The following is a 13,556-nucleotide window of genomic DNA, read 5'->3' on the forward strand; positions in this document are numbered from 1 at the left end:
CCCACCATCAAATACTTAGTATGGGTTAGGTCACATAGACCAAATGCTCTGTAACCATGGTAACAGATAATCACAAGAACCTGTTTAAACCCGTTTCATCTGTTAATAAACTTTTACCTTGATGACCATTCTCCTGAAAGTAACCACTTGAACTCCTACTCACCCCTCCACCAGAACATCCAAAACTGCTGAATTTTTGCTCGCTTCTGTTCCTTTTGTATCGGGTGACTTCTAGGAACATCCAAAGATAGCACTGATTAGAACATTTTAACCTAATTTGGCTTCCCCAAATAGAGCTCAGTTGTCCTAAATAAAGGAATTGAGAGTGCCCCAAAGGTGGAGATTTTGTCAGGACTCAAATATAAAATAATTCTTTTCCTGGAAGACAGGTTGGGAAGAGAATGCCACTTTATTTTTGCACATACCATTAACAACAACTATTTCTTGAATGTTTACTATACCTAGGCAGCATGGTAAATGTTTACCTGATTTCATTTAATCCTAAAAATATAATTTAAAGTTAAATAATTATTATTCCCATTTTAAAGAGGAAGAAACTGAGACATGAAGTCTACTTGCCTAAGGCTACCACCCTGCTGGGTACGGAGACAGAATGTGGACCCAGGTCTTCTGTATCCAGTGCTATACTGCCCCCTTCTGGCCCAGCTATCGTCAAGAAGCTTTCACAAGAAGCTTTCACAAGAGGCCACAGGATTACCATTCCAGTGCCCCAAAGGACAGCATGGCATTGTGGACAGAGGGAAGGACCACTAGAGAGAGGATCAGCAGACATGCTCCCCACTCCCTGCATTAGCAGTTAGTCCAAACCCCTCTGCCCCCAACATTCCGTGGTTCCCAGGCTTCTGTGACATCACAGACAGCCCCATCTCTGCACTGCCAGCTGCAGGTGAGTGAGGCTCAAAGGTTGGACATGAGAGCAGGAGGGGTATTTTTTCCATACATTAAAGGACAATGTCTCTATCACTCCTGGACACCTTTTCACTTTGCTCCAGGAAGCAGACGCCATCCCTCTTACCATGACCTCACTGTTTCTCTTTCTGGGTCCCAGTCTTCCCACCTATATTGAAGGACCCCTAAGGACTCCTCTAGCTCCAGAAGTCTTCCTGTTTGACCTCACTGATCTTTCTTGTTCTGGTTGAAGTGCAGTGGGTTCACTGGAGACCTGAAGTTCACAGCCCCCTGGGGTTAGGGGGCTGGGGGGCAGATAACCCAAGGGCCCTTTTCTTTGGCTCTTGCTACCATCTAGAGGAGGGCGCTGGTAGTGCAAGAAACGCCACACCCACCACCACCACTACGGCCCCCACCCCCAGCCAAAATCAACTCCACATTTTCATCAGCATCAGCGTTTACATTTATTGAGCCTTTACAATGTGCCAGACACTTTCCATCATTATTTAATCCTCACAACCACATTCTAGGGTAGATAATATTATCACTCCCATTTTACAGATAAGAAAACAGAGGTTCAGAAAAGTTAAATTCTTTTAAATTTCATAGCTGAGAAGCAGTAAATCCTTAGGAAGTATACGCCAAAGAATGTGCTTGTAATAGCTACAGTGCTCTCCCTAAGATTCTTTCCATTTCTGAAGAGGGTTCAAAAGTTCAAAACGCTTGGCTACCAACACTTAGAGAAGAAAGCGGTTCTACTCCCCTCTCTTTCTAGGGAAATTGCTGGGGAGTAAAGATATGAAAAACATCAGCACTAGATTCAGATAAACTTATATTTGAAAATATCTGCTGAGCTGCTACTACAGAATGATCTCCAAGATACTATGTACATATAAGCTGCTTTAGCAGAAGAGACTTCCATTCAATGTGTGGAACAAAAACTGAATTTATTTCTCTTTAATCAAGGGAGAACTATGATTTAATGACAAAGTCTCTGAACAAAGCTAATGGCTGATGTTTAAGGGGTTGGTGGAGGCATTGAGTTAGTGGACAGTTGGTGTCTCAGAGGCAGAAGTGCTTAGGAATGGTAGACCATCAGCCAAGAAAGTGTAACTACTGTCTGTGTCTGTTACTTTCAGGAGAATGGTCATCGAGGTAAAAGTTCATTAACAGATTAAATGGGTTTAAACAGGTTCTGGTGATTATCTGTTACCACGGTTACAGAGCAATTGGTCTTCACTTAGGAGTGTGGGAACTCCCTTTTTATTCTCAGTCGCCTCCTATCGGCCCTCCCTCAACCAAAGCCACAGGAGAGACCCTCGGGGATTGTCCAGAGCTTCACCACTGTTGTCGACTTTCCTTGAGGACACAGTTCCAGTTTTCCACTTCCAGAGATCTGCTGTTCAGTTTGAGCATCAGCCAGCTTGACGTCTTCCTCTTTCTTTCAATCATCTGTGGAACCATATGTTGAGCCAGTTGCTGCATAAGAGTATTCAGCTCTATGGACAACAGCCAGTGAATGACTGTGAGACAAACAATAATAATTAAAAGTATTTTTAAGAGAGTGTGGAAGACACTCCAGAATCATAACCCATGATTTCCCAGGCATGACCAAGAAGATAAATTTCAAATGATACCCTGGGTCTACCTCAAATAGCCAGGTTGCCTTTTCTGTGGGCTTAGATATAGATTAAACTCACCTATGGTACTAATTAAGGTACAGCACAAAGTGAAAGCAATGGTGCATATTCCCTCTGATTAGCCAAAATAAAATCCAAAGGTATTCTATTATCCATAATTACCTGAGCTAAGGATTTGCAATTGGTCAGTTGTGCCCCAGGGTGTGGGCTCTACTGTTTCAGCCAAGGTAAAGGAAAATGAGCACCTTGTGCTGTCCACCTCCTTCGGAGGGCTCACTGTCCTCAGAAGCCCGGGGTATTATTGGGACATCTGTAGAGACACGGATGGACCTAGAGACTGTCATACAGAGTGAAGTGAGTCAGAAAGAGAAAAGCAGATATCGTCTATTAACACATATATGTGGACTATAGAAAAATGGTACAAATCAACCAGTTTGCAAGGCAGAAATAGAGACACAGATGTAGAGAACAAACATATGGACGCCAAGCGGGGAAAGCAAGGTGGGGGTTGGGGCGGAATGAATTGGGAGATTGGGATTGCCATATACACATTACTAATAAGTAAAAAAAATGTCAAGCTGTACACTTTAAATATATGCAGTTTATTGTATGCCAATTGTATCTCAAGAAAAGTTCTTAAAGAAAAAAAAAAAAGAAGTCTGGGGTATTGATGACCCCATGAAGGGTTTTTGTTTTTTCCCTTCCAACACTGTGTAAGAAACATAGTCCCCCAAGGATGCTGCGGAGTTGCACACTTGGAAAGGTACACGTAGTCATCACAAAGAACAGTTGGTCTTAGTCTCAGCTGGCATTAAAGAGTCTGATCTTCCAGTAAGATATAAACCATGTCAACAATGAAGCAGTATCACTGTCCACCTTTATCGATTTTCCTTGGGAGTTCAGAGGAAGAACAAGAGGGTGTTGAGTGCTAACGGCTCCTTAGAGTGGCATCACTGGACAGACTTGGACAGCTGTCCTTTGGCCACTATGGAACATGTATTCTTCCAATGGTCTTTCTGCTCAAAGTATATATATACAAGTGTTCTCCTCCACAAGCTCCGTGTTCTTTAAGAATAGAGGAACTTTTGGTCCAAGAGGCCTTAAAGTTACTTGAATTTCTAGTTAATCTTTTAGGACTGTATCAGAAGATCAAAATTGACATTTCTCATTCCAATTTATTGTATGTAAGTCCCCTATTTCGGGTCTCAGTCCTTTACAAGAAGAGAAAAACAGGCTCCCTTAAGCTGTTGGCCTACCCCAGAATGTCCTAAAGTTTATTCACTCTCCTATTGAGTCATCTTGATTTTGTTTGCAATTCTGAATCTTTGCCTAATCTACCTTAAGAAAAAGGTTTTACCTCTTGAAATAACTTTTGAAATATTTTTATGTGGTGCATTTTCTATATTTAGCTTCTCAAGCCCTTAATTCTTTTTGGAATTATGCATAGATGGGTTATTTAAATCTTCTGGCCTTTTCCATCCTGCTGCTTTTAAATATTTTCCCCCATTGTTGAAGGTAAATAATTAAGTTAACTAATTGATGCAAATGTAATAGGCCAGGGCAGTAAGTAACTGAATAACAGAATCCTAAATTAGACAGCAACTTTCTGTTGTTCTGAAATTTGGGATGATTCTAAATATTTCTCCTCAATTCAACTCTCACCAAGGTTTTAAATTCAACCTCTCTGGATCCACCTTCTTGTATAGGAGTTTTAGGGGAATATTGTGAAATGTTGATTGTTCTTTTCTAGAGAAGTCCCCCATAAAGAAACTTTATTTAAGCATTGAGGAAAAGCAACAAGAGAAGTTTAAGTGGGTGGTAAAGATAAAGCTAGGTGGAGAGAGAGAGATGCAATGAAAGTAGGTTTCGGGGTTAAGTAAGATAAGATCTTTTTTTTTTTCTTTCTTTCTTTCTGGGGCCAGACCATATCAATCAAAGAAACCCTCTACTGAGTGTTTAATGTTTTTGCCTTCTCTCTTTTCTACCACCCCTCTTAAATCTATTATTTTTGACACTGAAAGTTTGCCATGATAGCCATTGTAATTCTGTGCCATCTAGAAAAATTTTGCCATTAATTAAGATAAGCACATCAGAGTACATTCAGTATCGATACAAGGCAAGAGTTTTTCCAGGAAGAGATGGCAACTTTTAATGTAGACAAGACCATGACAAACAGGAAAGAATACACTACAGTTAGTTGAAAGTGTGTACTATGCATGATGTCCTGAATTCCTTGGCCAAGGAGAACCTAAAAGAGTTCATATGATCAATGCCCTGGAAATCATTAACTCCAGAATATAGCCTGAGAAAGGTGACCTTTCATTGCTTTAACAAGACAGACATGTGCTCACGAAGATTTGGAGAGATCCAAGGCAAAGTTTTAGCAATTTTCTTTACACAAACTGACCACCAATCTAACAGACCTCCAACCATTAGTTCCCAGGGCTGCCTGGTGGTGGGGGCTAGTCAGACTTATATTTTCATTCTTTCCTCATGAAGCACTTCCTTCCACACTCAACATAGATAAGGCAATCTAGAGCAAAACAAAACCCCATGAAGCAAGAGTTTATATAAGTAGATGAAGAAGATTGAAACTATAGCAGGTGACAGAAGAATCAGCATATTAATGGCAAGCATATTTGCTAAATGATGCATCTCCAAAACAAAAGACCTAATTGCCTTTTATTAATTTCCATGTGTTTATAAATCCTAAGAAAATAAGACAAATGCATTAAAGAGAGCTCAGTGAAATATGTCACAGCTCAACTTATGATGAAAAACTCACTTGGCAGCAGACCCAAAGGACTATTTGGAGACTGAGGCTGAATGGGCCCAGAAAGTACCCCTCTTGGTCTAAGGATTCCACAAAATAAGGACATCTGTATGTGTCTAGTCTCCTGGGTGTATCTAGCCGCAGTATATAAATTGCACTATATTGAATAGCTTATATGCAGAAAGTTAAAGATTCTGTATTAATTATTGAGAAGTCAAAGGTAAAAGAAACAGGAAGATCAGTTCAAAATCTATTGCCGCAATTCAGGCAAGAGCTGATGGTGGCTTGGACAGTGTGACAGTAGAGAAAGTGAGAAGCAAATGCCCATGAGTGAGACAACTCACGTGGCGAGTTGGATGTTGTGAGAAGAATTTCCTACAAGGCGGTTTTGCCACAGAAAGGGAAGGGAGAACAGGAAGGGTTCAGAGACCTGGAAAAGTTGATACACAATGAAAGGAGTTTAGGATGAAAGCAAGGCCTTATAATTCTGGACCATCCAAACTAGGAAGATCCTTAAAGAGATCTAACTTCCTCTTATTACTGATGAGGCATATGAGACACAGAGATAAGCGTGGACTAAAAGCCATACAGCAGGCTGGTGGCAGAACCAGGACTTACATCTACAAGACTGTGCTTCCTCACCTCATTCTCATGGGACCTGGACCAGTGAGAATTGTTTGGAGTCAATAAGCTACATGAAGGGAAGGGAAAGGAAAAGGAATGACCACTAACTGGGCACTTTGTGTACCCAGCACCACAAAGGTCACTTTTCATACGTTTAAACCTTTCCTTTTGCAAAGTAGGCACTGCTATTCCCATTTTCCACATGATAAAAGTGAGGCTCGAGAAGGTTAAGGAATCTACCCCTAGAAATGGGGTAGACTACAGATCTCCTTAATCCAAGCATGTTTTTGTGGATTTCTGCATGGGCTGGGATTTTGCTGTTGTGAGGTCCTACCTGCAGTGTGAGCACAGGTAAAGGACCTGCACTTTTCATCCACAGTCTTATGTTTATTTAGCAAACAGCCCTGCCCAGAGAACTGGACTCAAATTCAAGATCAGCTGATTCAATAAGGCACCTCTGCAAGCAAAGCTGGAAGAATAGAGGCTTCAACTCCTTTCGATGGGTAAGAAAATTTTGTATAAAATAGGGGAAGTGACCTTAAGAGAGAGCAACTGAGGCCAAAGGGCTTGGACCTGCTGCTATGCAGAGCTACAAAAGAATTGGGAGAGGGAAGGGCTATTATACCTTGGGAGAGGCTGACCCTATATGACCCCCATCACAGTAAATTTCCACCGGGGCATCTGGAATTCAGGCCCCAGAACCCAAGGCCCCCATTCCTTTCCTTTATACAGCAGCCCATCAAAACCTGGCCTCAAAGATCTTCTGTTTGTGCTGTAAATGCTGTGAGGATCCCAGTACCATAGACGACTCCAAGATCCCCAGTCAAACCCAAGAGCTTCAGCCGTTGAAGCATGGTAGGTACCAGGCAAGAACACCCTGCCTGGCCTCTCGGGACCTCATTTTTCCCATCCCCCTGCTGTTGAAGTACCCTCAGATTTCCTTCAACTTTTGAGTGAATAATTCCAACCTAAAATGAGGTGAAGATTGGGTGGCTAAGTACCCAAGTTAATAAACAATAGAGCTTAAAATCTTGATACTTAAAGTGCAATTCATGGACCAGTAACATCGGCCCCACCTGGGAGCTTATTAAAACTGCACTTTCAGACCCTACCCCAGACCTACTGAATCAGAACCTGTATTTTAACATGAACCATGGGGAACCCTGAATGTACATCACAGTTTGAGAATCACTGGTCTAAAGACTACAAAGATGGTGGTTAAGAACCCTGCCTTTGGGGCTGGGGCTAGATCCAACCAGCTCTGCTACAGGTTGGGCAAGTCACCTACCCTCAATCTGAGCTTCAGTGTCCCTGCCTGTAAAATGGGGATGTCCATACTGTATTATTACTTTTCAGGATCACTGGGAGGATTAAATGAGGGAATATATAGAAGCACCAACCACAGGGCTTGCACAAAGTAGGCATTAGACAAAGATCAACAAATGGAAACTATAGTGTATAGGTATTGGCCAGGATAGGGTAAGCTCTGCTGCTAAAACAAATATGCCTTTAAATCTCAATGGTTTACAAAAAGAAAGTGCATTTCTTGTTCATGCAAAGTCTACAACACGTCATTTTTCATCTTTAGCCAGGGCATCTGGAACACATAGTTTCCAAGGCTACCATGTAGAAAAGGAGAGAGAGAGAGATGGCATCCTGGCCTTCAGTTTGTAATTACATCCTTCTTGATGATCCAGGACAAAAGGTCATAGTGGAGAAGAGTGGGGGCCAAAATCAGCAATCTCAGACAGAAAAAAAAAAAAAGCATTATCGTCAAGATCAGGCAAAGCTAGGACTGAAAAATATACAGTTGGGCAGTGAGCGGCGGGGTCAGGGAGGCTAGTCAGGCAGCTGGCATAGTCCCACTGGGAGATGGGATAGTTCAATGGCAGGAAAGAAATTCTCATGACATATTTTGCCAGAAATCCATAGCAGGGGCCTTTAAAATACTTCCCCTGAAAATAACTTCATGAGAAAGACTAAGAACCTTAAAAATGTTAGTCCCTTTTTCCAAGATGATAATAAAGGTAATTACTGAGGCCCAATTACATGCAAGGCACTGTCTAGGCACAAGGGATCCAGCTGTGGTCAGATAAGTCCCCTACTCTTTCAGAGTTTACACACTAGAAAACTGATCTTATTTAATCCCTAAATACTCTGAGAAGTGCACCTGGTTACCCAGAATGGATGTATTGTTTTGCACGTCTGAAAACACAGGCAGAGAGAGGTGAAGAAATTTGTTCAAGGTATGCAGCTAGGAAACCACTTATTACAGAACACAGCTTAGTCTGTTGGCAAGATTGTATGTTATTCTTTTAAAAATCTAGGAGTATATCAAAACAAAGCCTGTATACAACAATGTTCATCACACTGGTATTTATGGTAGTGAAATTTGAAAACAGTCTAAACACCCAACAATAGAATATTGGTTAAATAAATCCTGAATTATCCATAAGATAGACTATTACGCAACCATTATTTCTTAAAATTTAGTGACATGAGAAAAATGTTTATGATATGTACAAAGTAAAAGGCATGCTTAATATACAGGATGTGATGGACTATGAAAAAATATGCATAGGCAAACACTGGAGCTGTGATCATATCTGAGGGGAGGGGTGTTTAGAGCATTTTTTCCTACTTCATATTCTTCAAAATTTCCTGGCTTTTCTGTAATGGATAGGCATTATATTTATAAACAGGAAAAAAGTAAACTTTAAGTTTTAAAAAGAATGCATATTTTAAATCCAATGCCTGTTTAGGAGAGGGAGAACTCAGAAGACTAAAGGACACAGATTCAGGTACTCCTCACCCCATAATAACTACTGCTGGTCCATGTGCACTGCTCCAGAGTTGGCAAAATGCCATCACCTCCGTTCCCTCCTCTGAGCCTCCCCAATGACCACATGGAATTACCATTGCCAGGTCTGCAGAAGGTTGAGCTTGACAGACAGAGTCTCAAGCACGATAATGCAGCGTCCCACACGACTTCGGGAAAATCCCTGCTCCATCCAGAAGAGAGCACCTCCTGCCTCGGCAGCAGTGAGTTTGAGGGTGAGTTCCAAAGTGGGGTCCTAACACTGACCAGGAACCTCTGGGGCAGGGGGCCTTGCCCTAAGGACCAAGCCCCAGTTTGATATTGAGCTAAGTGGGGTGACAGGAGTGGGGGGACCACCCCCTTCAGGAAGCTGCAGTCACATTCCGGAGCACACTGGACAGAGTCCAGGGGTCTAAGACCTGCCTACACGATCCTCCAAGCTGGGAACTGTGTGAGGAGCAGGAGGTCTGGGAGGAAAGAACACATATCCGTACCTTCCTTCTAAGCCCGTGTGGCATGGGCTTACATGCGTATTCCGTGTGATTCTTTGCTTGATGTCTGCTTTGGCCACCAGACGGTAACTTCAGGAGGGCAGGGCCTACATCAGTTTTGTTCCTCCAAACTCAACCAGGTACATGGCAGGTAAACATGCCAGGAAATGCTTGTGGATTGCGCGTAGTCCCGGGGGGTGGGGGGAAATGCCTCTGGGTCCTGGACCAGAGCCATATCCAGGAAGAAGAAATGCAGCCCCATTGATGGGCACCAACACTGTGCCCAGGTGATCTCACATAGCTCACAACCACCCCATCAGGCTGGCTATTGAGAGGTAAGTGTCATCAGCCCACTCACTTCAGAATTCTCATAACAGCTAAACCCTTCTTGCAAACAACATCTCAAAGTCTAATTTCTATACAAAATCAAAGGGCCACCCCCCCAGCTCCCCTCCCCACACAGGGCTCCATGCAACATAGTCTAGAAACCCACCACCTTTCATTGTATAGAGAAGGCTTTGGCCCACAGGGGGAAGGGACTTTCCAAAAGCCCAGCAGAGAGGGGTGTTCATGTCAGAACCAGGATGGAACCAATTCTTCTATTTTCCAGGCCACTGCACTTTGCAAGACACCCTGCTGTCACTGAATGCTCCAATGGAGTACCAATGCGTCCCAGGCCGGGGTCCATGTGGCTCACACAGTATTCCAGAGTCTGACAATGACCAGGGATGGAGGCAACCAGAACAGTCTAGCCAGGTCCAAAGCAAAGGCTTCGCTCGGTGTAATTTTTCCCTTTCTTCTTTCAGATGTGAATTCACATGTTTCCAAAAGAGGATTTCACAAGAGAAACCTTAGCCGCTACTCCCAGGACCGCTGGCCGTACCAACCATGCCTCATTGGGAGACCCTGAACATTCTAGACGCCAGCCCGCTCGCAGGTCTCTGAGGCTGCGCAGCTGCTGGAGTGTCTCCAGGAGGAAGGGGTGGTGAACAGGGGCCTTGAAGACTGATTCAGAAACTCCCCTTGAGGAGGAGAAGACGTCTGAGCCATCCCTGTGTCACCAGCAAGAGTCATTTCAGCTCCCAAAAAAGCCACTGCGGGAGGAGCTGTCTCCAATTAAAGTCTTTGGTGACATCACTGGACTATGTCCCTTCTCTTTTCCCCTCCCCCTTGCCAGTACATTCATTTTACAGAGGAATTCATCCATGTTTCTTACATGCTTGTATGGCTTTACTTTTTACATCTAGATCCCTGTTCCATTTGGCATTTATTATTACATATATATTAGGTATGGATCTATATCTTTTTTCCAAATGGTTATATAGTCATTCCAGCACATTTATTTAAAAGATATCTTTGGCCCAGTCATTTGAAATGGCTCCTTTATCATCATGTATGAAAATTTCATATGTATTTTGGTTTCTTTCTGAAATTTCTATTTTATTCCACTGGTAAGTCTGTCTATTCACTTGCTGGATTTTTTTAAATGTAAATATTAGTATCAATTTGTCTAGCTCTATTAAAAAAATTGATATTTTGGGGGAATTCCCTGGTGGTCCAGTGATTAGGACACTGTGCTTCCAAAGCAGGCGGCATGGGCTCGATCCCTGGTCAGGGAACTAAGATCCCGCATGCTGCGTGGCACACAAAAAAAAGACAAAAAAAAAGGAAGAAAAAAAATGACATTTTCATGGTGACTATGTTAAATTTTAAAATTAACTTAGGAAAAATTATAAATTAACATAGGAAGAACTGACACTTCTATAATGCTGATTCCTCCCAACTACATCCAAATGGGTTTGCATTTGTTCAAACCTACTTTTTTTTGTCTCTCAGGGCTATTTTTAAATGTTCATATGAATTTTGCAAATTTCTTGTTAAATTCATTCCTACATATTTTATCTTTTTGTTGCTATTGTAAATGGGGTTTTCTATATCATTATTGCTGTAACCAGTTATTGCTTGTGTATTTAATACTATTGAGTTCACTATGTTAATTTTATGTCTTGCTTCCCTTCTGAATTATGTTGTCATTTGAGCCAGCCTTCTTACTGATTATCTATGGCTTATTGGGAATACTGTTATACCACCTGCAAGCAGAGAAACATTAGCTTCTTTCTTTTCTAATTTCTTATGTCTCTGATTTATCTTGTCTGATTGCAATGGTGAATACCACCAGCACAATGTTGGAGAAAGTGGACATCTGTGCTTTGTTCCCAGTTTTAAAGGAAATATCTCCAGTGTTTGCCTATTAAGTAAGAAGCTCATTTTAGGACAAAAATACAGAGCTAGAGATATCATGTTAAGAGAATATCCATCAATTTCCTTTTTCCTTGTTTCTATCATGTATGGAAAAAACTCATTTAATCTCTCTCCTCACACTGAACCATATTTCCACTTCACAATTAAATTCCACCTGATCATGAAGTATTATTTTTATAATATGGAATTGGAGTCTGTTCTCTAATACTTAGTATTCTGTACCAATATTGATAGATAATATTGCTCTATAATTTTCTTTTGTGTATTCTTTCAGACTTAGTTATCAATATTACATACTTGCTTCATAAAAAGAACCTGAACACTTTCTTTCATTGTATATGCTCTAGAATGATTTATGTAGGACTGGAACAATCTGTAGTTTGAAAAATTATAGGATCCCCCTGTGAAACCATCTGGGCCTGTTTTCTTTTAGAAGGAGGGTAGTTTCTTGATAAATTTATGTATTTCTTCTATAGAAATTGATCATTTTTTAATCCCTAATGCAGTCATTTTGATAAACTGTATTTTCCAAGAAAATTATCCACTTCATCTAGCTTTTCAAATGTATTTGCATAAAGGTATATAACATACTCTCAAGATTTTTAAAATTTCTTTTGTTTCAATGATTATATTCCCCTTATCCTTTCTTTTATATATAAAAACATTTGGGTGTTTTCTCCTATTTACTATTCACTATTCACTATTGTGAATAGTGCTTCATGTACACATATTTGTTTGAACATTTATTTTCAATCGTTATGGGTGTTATACCTAAAAGTGGAGTTGCTGATTCAAATGGTTACCTCAGTGTTTAACTTTGAGTAACATGCAAACAGTTTTCCATTGCACTTGTACAATCTTATATTCCCATAAGCAATGTGTGAGGGATGGAAGTTTAGATAGACAGGTAGGTAAATAGATAGATAGATGATAAATATAGATAGATAGATAGATAGATAGATAGATAGATAGATAGATAGATAGATAGGTGATAGATAGTCCCCTTATCCTTTCTTTTTTTAAAATTTCTTTTATTAGAGTATAGTCAATTTATAATATTACATTAGTTTCAGGTGTACCTGAATCTTAAAAATTTGTGCTTGTTTGCTTTTTCCTGATTCAGTTACATAGTATTTCTATTTTGTTAATTTTTTTTCAAAAAAAAAATTTTGGTTCACTAATTAAATTAATACTAATTAATAATTACTTCAGTAATTTGTTTTTAATCCTTAGTACTTCCTTTTCTTGTACATTCTTTTGATTACTTTGTTTTTCTTTTTCTAGCTTTTTGAATTGGATATTTATCCCATTCTTTTATTTTCTTGATACAAGTGTTTAAGGACTGTGGTAGGCAAAATAATGCCTCCCTCCCCACCAAAGATGTATTCATCCTAATTCCCTGGAACTTATGAATATGTTACCTTACACTGCAAGAAAGGATTAAGGATGTAGTCATAATTAAGGTTCCAGTCAGCTGACCTTGAAATGGAGAGAGAATCTCAATTATCTGGGTGGGCCCCATCTCATCACATGGGGAGAATTTCTGCAGCCCAGATCTAGGGCTAGTTTCTGCCACAATAGCACAGAAGCCAAGATAGAAGGAGAGGAAGTAGCAGCATCAGGTAATACACCAGCATCACCTCCCTAGTAGAAAAGGAACTAAATTGGTACGACCCATTTGTAAAGCAATTCGAATCTATAAAAAGTTCCAGTCTCTGACCCACCTCACTTTGCCAATTACTAGCTGTGTCACCTTAGCCAAGATACTTAATAAACACTGTGCCTCAGTTTCTTTGTCTATAAAATGGGTACAGCAATACTATCTACCTGTGGCAGAGCAAACTATTGGCCAGTTCTTCACGCTTCTTAGCCATGTCTTCTTGGGTAAAGTGTACTTTCCTCCCCCTTGACTTTGGGTTTTATCATATCACTTGCTTTAACCAACAGAAACTTAGTAGATGGAACACCAGTAGAGACTTAGAAATGTGTTTTCCCCGTGGGGCTTGCTGTCTCATGCCTCTAGAACCCCCATGAGAAGA

General features: G+C 40.8%; 2 protein-coding genes across 4 annotated transcripts in view; one reads left to right on the forward strand and one right to left on the reverse strand.

Annotated features, from left to right (window-relative positions):
• Window positions 1-1,367: 1,367 nt before the first annotated feature.
• TMEM268 (transmembrane protein 268) overlaps window positions 1,368-13,556 on the reverse strand; it is a 46,261-nt gene continuing 34,072 nt past the window's right edge. Inside the window, exons 9-10 of one of the 3 annotated variants that reach the window (XM_057720295.1) lie at window positions 2,712-2,886; window positions 1,368-2,432 (exon numbers count right to left, since the gene is read on the reverse strand). The gene's annotated coding sequence lies outside the window, so the exon portion shown is untranslated. The remainder of the gene's footprint in view (window positions 2,433-2,711; window positions 2,887-13,556) is intronic. The other 2 variants (XM_057720293.1, XM_057720296.1) reach the window with 2 other exon arrangements.
• TEX48 (testis expressed 48) lies at window positions 6,446-10,165 on the forward strand. Its single transcript, XM_057720606.1, has 4 exons — window positions 6,446-6,449; window positions 6,679-6,801; window positions 8,872-9,000; window positions 10,062-10,165. The coding sequence occupies exons 1-4, from the start codon at window positions 6,446-6,448 to the stop codon at window positions 10,163-10,165; spliced, it is 360 nt and encodes a 119-aa protein (XP_057576589.1).

Source organism: Hippopotamus amphibius, chromosome 2 (assembly GCF_030028045.1).
Source record: "Hippopotamus amphibius kiboko isolate mHipAmp2 chromosome 2, mHipAmp2.hap2, whole genome shotgun sequence".
NCBI lineage: Eukaryota > Metazoa > Chordata > Mammalia > Artiodactyla > Hippopotamidae > Hippopotamus > Hippopotamus amphibius.